Source organism: Castor canadensis, chromosome 10 (assembly GCF_047511655.1).
Source record: "Castor canadensis chromosome 10, mCasCan1.hap1v2, whole genome shotgun sequence".
Lineage (NCBI taxonomy): Eukaryota > Metazoa > Chordata > Mammalia > Rodentia > Castoridae > Castor > Castor canadensis.
This window is the reverse complement of record NC_133395.1, coordinates 111,087,758-111,102,233: the sequence shown is the minus strand read 5'-3', so window position 1 is coordinate 111,102,233 and position 14,476 is coordinate 111,087,758. Positions and strand designations below refer to the sequence as shown.

General features: G+C 44.5%; 1 protein-coding gene across 5 annotated transcripts in view; it reads right to left on the bottom strand.

Annotated features, from left to right (window-relative positions):
* Colq (collagen like tail subunit of asymmetric acetylcholinesterase) overlaps window positions 1–14,476 on the bottom strand; it is a 65,888-nt gene that overhangs the window by 30,999 nt on the left and 20,413 nt on the right. For 3 of the 5 annotated variants that reach the window (XM_074043865.1, XM_020173089.2, XM_074043864.1), the window contains exons 2-10: window positions 12,159–12,274; window positions 10,616–10,717; window positions 6,753–6,797; window positions 6,423–6,449; window positions 4,557–4,628; window positions 2,628–2,690; window positions 2,139–2,165; window positions 1,453–1,497; window positions 1,240–1,275 (exon numbers count right to left, since the gene is read on the bottom strand). In XM_074043865.1, coding sequence (XP_073899966.1) covers window positions 1,240–1,275; window positions 1,453–1,497; window positions 2,139–2,165; window positions 2,628–2,690; window positions 4,557–4,628; window positions 6,423–6,449; window positions 6,753–6,797; window positions 10,616–10,717; window positions 12,159–12,274 — 533 coding nt within the window. The remainder of the gene's footprint in view (window positions 1–1,239; window positions 1,276–1,452; window positions 1,498–2,138; window positions 2,166–2,627; window positions 2,691–4,556; window positions 4,629–6,422; window positions 6,450–6,752; window positions 6,798–10,615; window positions 10,718–12,158; window positions 12,275–14,476) is intronic. The other 2 variants (XM_074043866.1, XM_074043867.1) reach the window with 1 other exon arrangement.

Below are 14,476 nucleotides of genomic sequence, written 5' to 3'. Positions count from 1 at the left end.
AAAAAGAAATCATCCACTTGTATGTTTGAAGAACATCCTGTCTGAGGTCTGGGTTAAAATAATAATTTCCAATGTCAATGCCTTACAGCGTGAGGATCTAGCATTACCATGTTAGTTTAGCAGCTATTCTAAACAGTCATTTATGCAACTTTCTCTTTATTTTCTGACATCTCCCCTCACCTTACCCCATCCTTCTTTCCAGACCCTAACTCTAAGTAAAAGTTTCCAAAAACATGTCAATTCGTGGCCATCTGAACAGCTTTTGTTATATCCACACCACCATACAACTTTATTGTTATTTACTGAATATTTTTTCTTTACCTGAAATTAATTCTTATTTTACTAATTTATTTTTATTTTATTTTATTTTTTGTGGTGCTGGGAATTGAACGTGGGCACTTGCTCATGCTAGGCAAGTGCTCTACCACTGAATTACATCTCCAGCTCTGACTCTTTTTAAAATTAGGCCAAGTAAGATACCAGTAAATAGTTCACTATTTAAATACGAAATTTAGCTATTAAAAAGTTTGCTGTCATCTAGTTCAAGTAACTCTGTGTACACCAATAAGCATATATGCCACCCTTGAAGAAGGCTGAATTAAGAATTCAGACAGGGGCTGGAGGTGTAGATCAGTAGTAGAGCACTTGCCTAGCATGCACAAAGCCCTGGGTTCAACCTCCAGCACTGAAAACAAAACAGAAAAAACATATATGAACCTGGACATGGTGGTGCATAGCTGTAATCCCAGCACTTGAAAGACTGAGGTAGAAGGATCATGAGTTCAAGGTCAGCCTGGGCTACTAAGACCTTGTCTTAACACCACCAAAAAAAAAAAAAAAAGAAAGAAAGATTTTAGGCAGCAGAAACATTAGGCCAGAGATGCCTGTACTTTGCCTTGCGGCCTATGGCCTAAGAGGGGCCTTGGGCACTTGTGGCTCAGAGATGAGTCACAAGTTTCCTGCTTTTGAATATTATCATAGCCCTTTAAGAAGTCAGTAAAGAAGGACCTCTTTCCACCTGGATGGGATGGTCTTTCTCTTTCACTGAACTGGAGAGAGGTCTCAGACCACCCTGCCACCCTCTTCCCAGTATGTAAGGCAACTTGCCCCCAACCCAAACTAGAAACTTTCACAGTTAAAACTACTTTCCCTGCCTGAGAGACAATAAGGTAGGGCTCTATTTGTTGGAGGGACTGATTTTTTGTCTAAGAACTATTTTTACCACTTGTAGGTACTTACTTTCTGCCCCAACATTCCAGGAAACCCCGGGAAACCCTGTGAACAGAGCAACAAATATTGTGACTGCCTCTGAACTAACACATGGAAGACCTGGTGAGGAACTTGGTCAGCCATTTTCAAGATGGAGGCCCCATCAGTCCACTGGCAGGTCCACAGATGAGGTGAGCAAGGGCCACCACTTGTAGTTTATCATTTCTATGGAATGGCCTTTACCTTTTCTCCTTTGGGACCCAAGTCACCCCTTTCACCTCTGGATCCCTAGGAAGAAACCACAGGAGAAAGTCAATGAGTTAATAACATGGGGGCCGGGGGAGGATTGGAACATTTCAAACTCTAAAGCTCTCTGGGCCAACACACTTATTTTACTGATAATAATACAGGCTCAGAGATATTCTGTGGCTTGCTAGGAAAGGAATGCTTTGTGATCTACCTTCTGTTTGGACCCTAAAGACCTCTTGCATTAATAAAGAACAACTCACAGAAAATTCTGGGTCTAGATCCTCTCTCATCCCATAAGAAATGTGTGCCCAGGTTCCCCACTGGTGTTGGCTTTGTTTTGATAGATAAGAAGGCTGTGTGGTAGAAGTTTGGTCTAAGGACACACCTGCCCCTTTCTCAAGCACTCCCATGCACACTTGAGTTCATCCTCTACCTTCTTTTGTTCATTTACTCCCAGTGCAGGGACTCTGCCTCTATGGGAAGCTCATCCCTACCCTGTTTATCCTGCTACAGGCGGCCCCTCACTTCTCCTCAGCCCACTGACAAAGCACAGGAGATCTGGGAATGGTTGCTTCAGTTACTGACTAACGAGAGACCTGGGCCCATCCTCTGCCCATTGCCGACTTCAGAACATGTAGCCCAGACTAGGTTCTGGGATGCCATCAGAGACCAGCACTGACCTTTTCCCCTCTGGATCCAGGGTAGCCCTAAAAAGAAAGCAGAGGATGCATTTACAATCAACCCTGTGGGACTTTTGGGTGTGGTGCAAGGAATTCCTGAGTGTGGTGGTAAGGTGCCTCCATATGATGCATTGTGAATCTTAGTGGGGTTGTAGCAGTCAACATAAATGCATAAGGAGTTTTTGTTTCTACCAGGCTTAAAAAGAACATTACATTTCTCCAAAGACCCAAACAAGTGTTTTCATCTGCCCCCAATGTCCAGATGCTTGACCTTCATGGTCCAGGAAAACAGCAGTGATGGTATCCCTATGCTCCTGAATCCCAGGACATGATGTCCCTCAAGCTCTGGTAAACACAAGCATCCTGGCACTGGGCTCTCCAATATCTGTGACATTCTCCAAGGCTTGCTCTCCCCATCTTTGTAGGTAGCAGCTGCTCCACAACCTTAGTAAGAAGACCTAGGAATGTCCATCTGGATCACACACTGACCTTTGAGCCCATTGGTCCTCTTGACCCTGGCAAGCCCATCAGACCCAGGTCACCTTTTTCACCCTGTGGGAATTAGAAGAAGAAAAAGGAGACCCCACAGTGACATTTTTTAGAGAAACTGAAACAGGACAATCATGGGCAAGATCGGGACAGATCGGGGCTGGATTGCGAATCTGAGGTCCCCAAATGTTTCTTTGCCCCCTCCCAGGGGCCCAAGGCTCCATATTCTCCCTTTCGTTCTGGTATTTGAGATTAAATATAAAACAAAAATGCCCAAGATGGAACAGATCTGCAAACTAAATACTCACTAAGATGTTGTAAATGGTGATACATGATCTTTTCCTAGAAAGGGTTGGGGAAAAAGCATGAGGGCACCAGGGCCTCAGAAGACAAGATGTCAACAAACACAAAAATCTTTGCTTGCTTTGCTCTTTGCATAGGGAGGGCCTTTCAGACATCTCCATATACTGTCAACTTAGGGTTTTCTGGGTGTGTACTACCGAAGCAGGGAGGGGGTATGTTAAGATTTATGGGTTGGCTCTGTTGCCCCTTTAGAATGGTTTGCATTTGGAACGTCCAGCATCCTCTGTACTAAAAACTCTATGCCACTGCTGACAAGTACAAACATAAGGGAGGTCACATACTAAATTTTAAATGTTTATTGAAGTCACATTAAAAGTAAAACTAAGCAGGTGAAAGTAATTTTATCAATATATTTTATTTAATCTAATTAACATTTCAACATGTAATCAATATAAAAATGATTAATGATGTATTTTACATTCTGCTTTTCATAATAAATACTTGAAATCTGTTGTACATTTACATCTATAGAGCATCTCAGCTCAGGAGCTAAATGTTCATTCGAAACACTTTTTTTCTTTGGGGTACAGGGCTTTGAATGCAAGGCCTCACACTTGCTGGGCAGGTGCTCGACCACTTGAGCCCATTCTCCCAGACATCATTCAAAATACTTGATCTGTATTATTGAGATTTCATAAAATTGAGAGTTGAAAAAGCAAAGTCGCACTCAAGTTGCTCTAAACATACTTGAAAGTTTTCAAATAACTGAATTGAGTAAAGATTTTTAAACCCATACTTCGATGAATTAAAATTAAAAATTCAGTTCTTCAGTTGAACTAAGTCACATTTCAAAGGCTTAACAGCTGCATGACTGTCGCATTGGACAGTTCAGCACTATACAGAGGACTTTTAAAAGAAATATCCTCAAGAGTTTTCTTAAGAAATCATAGAAAAACAGTTTTCTACTCCCATAATGCATCCAGTAAGTGAATAAGAGCAGGTGGTGGCATTTATCTGCCTACCCCTGACTTCCACAGGTAAGATTTTGAGTCCTGGCCTCTCACCCTGTAATCTGTGACCAGCAGTGAGAAGAACATAAACAGAGGCATGACTGTCTATGTGTTGTCTGTCATACCCTGTCTGAGGAAGGGGATTTCACTAGCATTTGGTGATCCCTCTGTCGATGTAAGATTTCCATCCTTTCAGCCAGCTAATGCCTACCAATCAACGACCCACCTCCCCGCCCATCTCCTGCCAGAATAGCATGACAGGCAAGAGCTTTCCAGACATAAGTTCCCTTTGGGTCATCTCAGGAAAACCAAACAATAACATGTTAATTCTTATGACTAAGGAGAAATGGGCCCCTGGGAAAGCAGGAAGCAGTCCCCCCCCGCCCCCCGCCCTGCCATTTCTCCTCTCATAGGAACAGTCATGCCACTGACCAAGGTCTGCAGGCCAAGAGAAGGAGGAAGTGTTTAGGGACCTTGGACAGTCCTCAAGTTTTCTTCTTCTTCTTCCACATCTTGAGGAAGTGATTCTCTGGCTACGAGCCAGGGGCCAGGGTTGCTGCCATTTTCCCCTCTCTTGTTCTGATACCACATAAACCCCAATACGTGTTACACTTACCCTGGGTCCTTCAGGGCCTGGCCAGCCGATGCGACCAGGCATGCCAGGAACACCTGGGGGGCCAGGTCTACCCTTCAAAAACCAAGAACAAAAGTCAGGACAACTGGGTATGCTTCTCTCCTTCCAAGAATATCTGGCGCCCAGAAACAATTATGGAGCCTGTAAGCATGGCCCCAAGGCCGTGGAATTCCCATTTTCCAAAGACTAAAAGCCTAAAAGATTGGGATACTGAGTTAAATCCTTAGTGTATCATCAAACAAGATTTTATTCTATTCAAGAAATAGAGGATAGTGGGAAGTTTTTCAGTTTCAGTTTTCATCACCTCCACTCCACTCAGTGACCCTACATTCCAGTGGATTCTGCACAAGGATGTGCTGTGAAATGAGATAGGAGGAGCAGGAGCTGTTGCTGTTGGTACTCTCTCAAAATCTTTTTACCTGCTCAGAGCACTATCCCCTAGTAGCTACCCTCCTGGTTGCTCACAACTTATCCTGCCACCTGCAACTGTGGTGTTTGTCCTTGGACATTGGAGCTTCCCAGTAATTTGTGTACCTCCCCTTCCTGCATCCAGTAGCCCAGAATCCTTACCTCAATGCAGGACAAACTGCCAGGCAATACACACTCCAGACCTTCTCCTAGGATCAGGCTACTCTGGTTGGACTTCACCTTACATCACTCCCTTGCTTGGCTTCTCCCACTGTCTACGTCTCCTCCTGACAGTGTTCCCTTCATAATGTATTTATTTGTACATGTATCTGTTTCTAGGGAACCCAACTTAAGCCAAGGGCTATGGAAAAGTAAGCCCCATAAAAGAAGGTGGGAACATGGACTAAGGATCCTTTCTTTTTTTTTTTCTTTCCTTTCTTTCTTTGGTGATGGTACTGGGTGGGGGTTTGAACTCAGGGCTTAGCACTTACTAAGCAGGTGCTCTACCACTTGAGCCACACCTCCAACTGTAGGACCCCCATACCCATTGACTAATTTTACAGTTGGCTAGAGATTTGAAGAGCTTAGCAAAGGACTCAGAGATACCAAATGCAGGCATGTGTACAGATTTCTACTCTTGCCTCACACATCCATGATAGACATCACTAATCAACATGGCTCTTACTTGGTATGAGCATTGGGTGACCACTCCAGAATTCTTTCCAGTCCAGCACCTGAGACAGTCACTATGCTATGGCTGGAGTTGTCATTTGTACCTTGAAAAGGTCTGTCTAAGCCTTCTCTTGACAGTGAAACCATTTGAGTAAAATATTTAACCAGGAACATATTAATTTATATTTAGAGCCATAGGGCTCTTTCTTGGCCAAAGTTTTGAACTTCCTTCAATCACAGGATCTAGAACTGAAGGGCTAGTATCAAGTAAAATAGGCTGACGTGAATGAGGATCTTAATAACATGTGTTTGGTTCAGTAAGAGTCACTGTGACCTTAAGTAACTCCCATTTAATTCACCTGGGCCAAAATGCAAAAGCTATTTGTTCCTATCTACTCTGACTTTATTCCAGTTTAATTGAATGGATGGTGAGAGTCATTTTGTGTTGCTGGTTGGGGCCTGGGAGGGTTTCCTGGTGGGTGTCAGGATGAGGTGATCTGAGGCTGGGAGATGTCTGGCTAACTCTGACAGCTTCTGGAAGAAGTCTGAATGCCTGATAGCAACAGGCTCCAGATCCTGACCAAAGGATTGGCAAAAATGGCAAGAATGCTACTGTCATCAGCAGAATGGAAGCATCATTATTATCTGCTTGTATACTGGTGGCCACAGAAATGCTTTGCTGGTCCTCACCCCCAGGTATGCACACACACTCACATGCACATAGAGCACAGTGCCTGTGAGATGCTCACAGAACAGCATAGACCATACCTTCCTTCCTGGTCGGCCAAGCTCCCCCTGTGGATGGAGAAAACAAGTAAGCAGAGGCTGGTTTAGAAGGGAAGTTCTAGAAACAGAAAGCTAAGTAGGGCTGATGGCTGAGCATGGATATGATTCAGTGGGTTGGTTGGTCCCAGCACCCTGGCCATGACAGTGGGCCAAGCTAACATCTACCAACAGCATCCCACACCCCACAGAAGTCAGTCATCAGGGGGCCTGTCTTCACATGATAAGGCAGATAATTCTCAGTGGCACCCCCCCTCCACACACCAAGCTGAGATTACCAAGGAGACATGGGTTAAAGAAAGTAGTGGCTCATACCTTTTCTCCCTTTGGTCCTGTCTTGCCAGGGACCCCTGGTGGACCCTACACAATCAAGATAAGAAGTCAAAAAAGAATGTATCAACCAAGGTGGGACTGCCAGGGAGGGACAGATCCAGGGAGGTGCTGGGGATACTGGGTCTTAACAGAGCAGCCCTGCTCTCTGTGTGGATGCAGGACCCTCAGAACACCCTGCAGGAATCTGTCTGGCACTAGCCCTCTCTCCTTTGTGTTCCTTCTCCTTAGCTTTCTAGGGACCATGTTTCCAGTGGCACCATGGCTGCAGGATTTACACATTCCCTCTCTGGACTTTAATTTTCTCCCTGGAATCCCTTGGTTGCACTCAACGTCCTGAGTGCTTGATCGGAGCAGCTAAAGAGCCTTAAAGAAATCTCATCTGCTGGAGACGTGATGCTCCACCAACTCATGTATCTTTTCAGCCACTCTTACCTCGATTCCCTGAGGCCCTGACAAGAGGGGAGTAATTTGCACCCAACAGCATCTGACTTAGAAATTTCTATGAATGATCTGTGGGTACCAGGTGCCAAATAATTCCATCCTTCCCAGCTTCAGCAGCAAAGGTCTTCTTTTTTAAGGCATGAAGAATATGAGCAAGGAAATAGCACCTTTCTGTCCCATTGCCCAGTCACAGAAGTAGAGTAGGGGAATTCCAGCTCAGAAATCGATGCTTTGCACACTCACAGCTATTTTCTGCTCACATCTCTGTAAAATGTACAGTCAGTAACTGTTTTCCAAATTCTCCAGAGCAGCAAAGAGAAATACAACCAAACTCCTCAGGCCCCCACCTACGATATGCAGATGAATATGTCCAAAGCAAATCCTGTTTGCAATGTGCTTTCTTTGAAACTTGTCCAAATGAGCAAGAGCCCCCTCAGCCAGTGGTTCCAGACTTATCAGCATATGATAATCTCCTGGGGATCTTTGAAAAAATCCCAAAGCCCAGTCCATACCACAAACCAATTAAATAACAGTCTCAGGGAAGAAAATAAGTATCAGGAATTTTGGAAGCTCCCCAAAGGGATCCTAATATGCAGGTAAGATTGAGAGTCACCATCTTTGGCTTATTTGTCTTCTGCTTTGGGAAGGGAAGAAAACTACTCCATTCTCTTCATTTCCTCAAATAGCTAGAACTGTTTTATAAGCTTATTGTGCTCTAGCTCAGCATATCCCAAACTGTAATGTGCAGATGATTCATTTGATTCACTGGGATAGGGGTGGGGTTTTTTTGGTTCAATGTTAAAATGAAGATTCTTTTTTTTTTCTTTGTGATACTGTGAATTGAATTTAGAGCCTTGCACTGCTCTACCATTTGAGCCACACCCCCACTCCTTTTGCTTAGGTTTGTTTTTCAGATAGAGTGTTGTGCTACCTTTGTCTGGCCTTTAACCACAATCCTCCTACCTCTGCCTCCTGACTAGCTGAGATTACAGAGGTATACCAACACACCAGTCCTAAAATGAAGATTCTGATTGAATGGGTTGGAGGAAGGATGAGATTGTGCATTTCTAGCTGGTTCCCATATGATTCTAGGGTCGCAGGTCTAGGGAAGTCACTGAGTATCAACAGCATTCACTGTTCTAAGGGGACTGAGGTGGCTGCATAGACACCACAGTTGGGCAATGCAGCCTCCATGTGAGTCAAATGGGATTGCATAAAGATAGATATGAACAAATGAGACTGGAGAACTGCTGTTTTTTGTTTATTTGTTTGTTTGTTTGTAGTATAGGGATGAACTCTTGTACTGAGTAGGCAAGTTCACTACCATGAGCTACATCCCAGCCAAGAGCTGTGGTTATGGGGTCAGCACAGGATTCACTTTCTTCCTGAAGCTGTGTGTGCCCTGAGATCCATCACAGAATATTGCTGAATGTGAGATGATAGAAATCCACTGTCAAGATTTCTGTCTTGCCTTTCTACAGATCTGCCAGTCCCTCTGTGGTGGCCTCTGGCCAATTCTGTGTTCAAAGTCCTGTTCTTCTCATTGTATTCAACAAACATTTATGGAGAACAGGCTATATGCATGCCTTGGTATAGATTGGGAAGACTACAATGAGCAGGATACACAATGGCCCTGTTCCCATATATCAGGGATTAGTAAACTTTTTCCATACAAGACCAGAAAGTAAGCTTAAGCTTTTGTTGTTGTTTTGAGGCAGAGTCTTGTATGTAGCGAAGGCCTTGAACTTGTGATCCTCTGTCTCTGCTTTCTGAGTGCTGGGATTAAAGACATGTATTACCCACCATGCCCAGCTGTATCATAGGCTTTGAGGGCCACATCTGGTGTCTATGGAAACTACTCAGTTCTGCCTTGCTAGCCCAGAAACATCCAAAGACAATAAAACTGTAGTTAGAAAAATAAATTACGACAGGATTTGATCCATATGCTATAGTTTGCCATAGGGCTTACATTTTATACAGGAGATTACCACACCACCACCCTCTGCCGGCAAAAAAAAAAAAAAAAAAAGCCAAGAGCAAAAGCAAAAAATCAGGAAACCATAACAAGATGAGAAAATTAAAGTAGACCATTGTGCCTGGGTGGTTGAAAAAGGCGTAAGGAGGTGTCATGAAAACTGAGTTCTGAGTGACCAAAATGAGTGGCCATGATAAAAATCTTAGGGAAGAACTCCCCAAATGGTAGGAATCATAAGTGCACAGGCCCCAAGGTGGAAACAAGCTTAGTATGTAGACTACAGTTGCTGTGGCTGAGTCAAATGACAAAGGAGGGCTGGAGTGCCCTCTCATGGAGACTTGTCAAACACGGTAAGGAATAGGACTCTTATTCTTCCGTGATGGGAAGTCACAGGAAGTTTGCTTAGGTAAGTGACAATTTCTCTGCCCTGCTAGGAAGGCACTTGGGGAATTGCCTGCTCTCCTCTTTCTCCTCCTCATGGAGGTGTCCAGTTAGATGTGGTCTAAGTGACAATTTCTCTGCCCTGCTAGGAAGGCACTTGGGGAATTGCCTGCTCTCCTCTTTCTCCTCCTCATGGAGGTGTCCAGTTAGATGTGGTCCTCACTGGTAGAGCTCCTCTCTGAGGCAGGCCTGGGGAGCCAGGAGTCTGAGATAGGGTCTCTGGAGGGTACTCTTGTTTGTCTAGAAAGTTCTTTCTCTAACAGTTTGCCTGTTCTTGGCTTATTCCTTTGCCTTTGGTGGAAAGGGATGAACTGCTTGGTAGCAGTACTGGAGCCCAGGAAAGCACACAGTGACCAGTTCCTTTTGCCTCTACTTTCCTGCACTGAATTTGGGCACCTCTGTGTCTACAGGTGGGGCTGATGATTACATTAGGCATGTTGTCATCAAGCATTTGTTGGATAATAACTCTAATAATAGTCCCTGCCAAATAGGCATCTCATTTGATCCACCAAATCTAGAATGGCAGAGATAATTGTTACTCCAGTTGTATAGATGAGGAAGTCACAGCTAGGAGTCTTTGACTAGTTGTTCACCCAGAGGAGAACCAGTGCTGTATCCAGGGGGATCTGGAGCTGGAGATAAACTAGAGAAGGAAAGCTGGGTGTGTTGGCATAAGCCTGTCATCCCAGCTACAGCGGGAAGCCTAAAATAGGAGGATCGTAGTCCACGCTAGTCTGCACAAAAAGTGAGATCCTATCTCAAAAATAACCAGAGGAAAAATGGGCTGGAGTTTTAGATCAAGTGGTAGAGCACCTGTTTTTCAAGTGTGAAGCCCTGAGGTCAAACCAAAACAACAACAACAACAACAAAAAAAAAACTGGAGAAAAAAGCCACACGTTAAAAGGGCAGATAGACACTGAGGGGATCTGCCCAGAAAGCTTCTCCACTCTGAAAGACAGCAAGAGGGAGTCTGGCAGAGTTTACCCACCTGGGGGCCAGGAGGCCCTGGGGAGCCGAGTGAGCCTTGCATGCATGGGGATGGCGTGGTCTCCAATTCCAGCAGGAGATTCTTCATGTCTGGGGAAAGAAGCTTCAGTGCAAAGCAACATGGGTTATAGGTCAGACTCGGGGATCAGAGGGAGGATCACCTCTCTGCCCTAGGGTCAGACCCAAGATTAGTGATTCCCTGACACACGTGTGTCCTGAGAAGATGATATTCTGTGTCATCAGTTTCTGTTCTTGAAACAAACTTGGTTTGCATGGGTGATGGAGATAAAATGGCCCTGTTGGACTCAGTTAGGAAGCTTATTTCAGGGTCTTTGTCCAATGTCTAGGACAATACTGCCCAAGAGAAATACAACATGAGTCACACTAGAGTTTTAATTTTTTTACCTTGTAAAAATAAGTAAAATTAAATGTAAAAATGTATTTTATTGAGCCCAACATATCTCTAATGTTATCATTTCAATGTATGCTCATTACAAAAAATTACTGAGATATTTTACATCCTTTTTTTGCAAATTCCAGTGTGTATTTTACATTTATAACACATCTCACCTTCAATTAGCCACATTGAATAGCCACATATGGCTAGTGGCTATGGTATTGGACAGTGCAGATCTAAGAGCTTCTAGAAAGATCTAAGAGTCCAAAGTTCCTTGTATGCCCTGGCCTATTGTCTTCTAGGTCCTGAATCCTGTTCCTTTCCTCACTTTTTCATCTCTTCCCCAAATCTGTTCCTTCTCACACCTCAGTGTGACTACAGGAAGACTATTTCCTGCATTACTTCATGGACATGGTCTATGTAAGCCATGGGCTGTGGAAGGGAATTTCTTCTTTTTTTCTTTAATTAACACATAATATTTGTACATATTTATGGGATACAGCATGATAACTTAATGCATATATGCAATGTATAAAAATTAAATCTGGATAATTAGCATTTCCATATCTTCAAACATTTGTCATTTCTTATTAGGAAACTCTGGGCTCTTCTTTTGTAGTAATTTTGAAATATGTCAAATTCTTATAGGTTGTAGTTACTCTACAGTGCTATAGAATACTTGAAGGTATTTCCCTAGCTAATTGTGTTTTGGTACCTGTTATCTAACATCTCTCTAGCCCCTCCTTCTCCATTTTATCTCCTACCCCCTTTTTTAACCTCCCTTCTCCCCAACTTTCCAGCTCCCTTCCTCCTAGGGAATTTCATAAATACTTGAGGAGAAAAAAGGGGGAAGGGGAAATTCCATGTCTGAATAGCTAATGGGAACTCAGAAAGTTATAAACCCCGGGGTTTTCAAAAACATGGGGCCCTTTGCCAAATCCAATTCCCAGTTGAGAAGAGTCCCCCCTCCATCTCTGTTTTAAGATAGTAAGAGAGCGGGGTAACTCTATCCCAGAAACTGCAAAATATCCATTTCAGGGCTGAGCCTCGGAGCTTAACGGTTGACCCTATCAGATGAGATTCTGGAGGCAGCCACGCTGGGTGAGAAGCCCAGAATTCCATGCTGTTATAAGTCACAAGAACTCACGGGAACTCGGCCCTCTCTGAAGAATGGTGGCGGCGGGAACAGTGGGGGTGGGGGTGGCATCAGCAGGCAGCATGCTTTGTTGTTGCCCCGCTTCTTCTGGTCCAGGCCGGGAAGGGCTGTGCAGAGAAAACTGCTGCTCATTAGCGTGAGCTCAGGGTGAGGGCCTCTATTGTGCCCACTGTGCCCAAGGGAGGCCCACACAGCCACTCCAGACTTCCAAATCTAACTTCCCTATTTGCTGCTTCACACAGCTTTCTCCTTGCTTTTGCTGACCTGAGCTGGCATGGACACTGTGACCATTGTTAGATCTAGCTGTCTTTCTTCAGAGACCAGCTTGCCACTTTGTAGTTATGCAGGTTTTTGAGAGTCTCTAGATAGCTCAGGCTGGCCTCAAAATTGTGATCTTCTTGCCTCAGCTTCCCCAGTGCTAGGATTATAGGTATGCACTACCACACCTGGATCCTGCTAAGTTTTTCTCTGGGTTTATCCCTATGTTATTCGCCATGGGGTAAAACGGTTTCCTTATATATTCCTGACTAAACTATGCTCTCTGGGAGGGCTAGGGCCAGTTTTCACCCCTAGGGTCTAACAATACACCTAGCAGGCATTGGGCTCCCCATAGATGTTTGCTGAATTAATAATATAAAGGACAAACACTTACTCATGCAAGGCACACTTAAGTGATTCACACATATAAATATCCAATCCTCCCAAGCAGCCCTGAGAGCTAAGCACTATCATCATCCCCTTTTTACAGGTCAGTTAACTGAAGCAATGAGACAAGCAATTTGCCTAAAGTCATACAGCTAGTTAAGTGATGGAACCCTCTCTTGAACTCAGGCAATATGGTTCCAGAGTCCTTCCTCTTAAACTCTATACTGTAACTACAGTATAGAGTTACATGGGTGACAGTGAAGGTCAGGGCCTGAGAAGGAGTCAAGGGGATCCCATAACAGCTACTTGAGACATGTCCTCCAACCAAAGACTACCGGGAACACACCTGGAGTTGAACCAGGTTGGGTTCATTGATTTATCCCAATAAGGGCAAACACACCTAGGAGTAGTTAGGAGGTATCTCAGAGCATTAGAAACTATTTATTCTAGGATTCAGGCTCTTCCCTGGGTGACTTGTGGGGGAGACTCTGATAGGGCAAAGTTGGGCTTTGCTCGAGACTGGATGCTGTCAGGAAGCAAGGGCTATTCTGTGTTTAGCTATGGCCTTGGGGAGCTCAAGTTTTTGTCCTGATCCAACAAGGTCACAGAGTGGAGTGGAGTTTGGGGTCTTGTGGAATTGTTTATGTGCCACTGGGGACACCATTCTCAGCTGCATCAGGTCACCTCCAGCTATCATGGCTGCTGTTCTCTGTGGTAAAATGATAGAGCTATATTATTACAGAACTTGACATTAGTGCCAGCTCTTTCCTAGAATGTTGAGAAGCAAGAAGTGGCATTCCACCCTACCTGAAGCATGTGGTCAAGGCTGGAAGCACACTTTTGATCCCCTAACTGTAGTTTCTCCTTTGTCTCCCCTTTGCCTCAGTAAACAGCTTTCCACAAAGCCACTACTGGCCATGACACCTGGAAGATGGCAGGTCAACATGGCTAATTTTCACTCATCACCTCTTATTTTTCCAGACCATATATGGCCTTCAATGCCTCCCTTCACCCAACACCCAACACCAGTGGCTTCCACTAAAGACCTTGTGTTATTTAGGGCAATTATTTCTCTTATTTTCCTCTGGATACTGGAGATCTCTTCAGTGAACAGAAATGATCAGTTGCCATTCGTCCTAAGGCATCTGCATTGTTTACCACACCCCCTTCCTCCTCACTCTCCCACTTGACCTACTTCATTTCCAGCAGGTGAAGACCATCAATTTCTGCCCCTCCCCCATCCCTCTGGAGCTGTTTTTAGCAGTCTGGTTTATTTACAGCTCATTCTAGCTCAGAATATTTCCATCAGGTGGACATGTTTGGGGACAGCTTCCCCTCCTCCCTCCCTGTTGGCTAAGCCAGGACTTCTCATGTCTATTTTGGTGCTATTGAGTGGCTGGTGGATTGCTCTCAGGACTATGGTGTCTCTGCTGGATTCATGTGTGAGCTCAGGGTCAAGTCTGGAAAAGCCCCAGAAGGCTCTGTTGTAATGGAAACAGTCGTGTGTATAAGTACATGGAGCCTGTAGAGACTTGGTGCACCACGTGCGTGGCTCAGCCCCAGGCAGCTGTCTTGGCAACTATCAGGGGATTTCAGGATCACTGACACTCACTTAAAGACACCAAAGCTGTGTCATGTGTGGCTATTGCATTGCCAAAGTATGA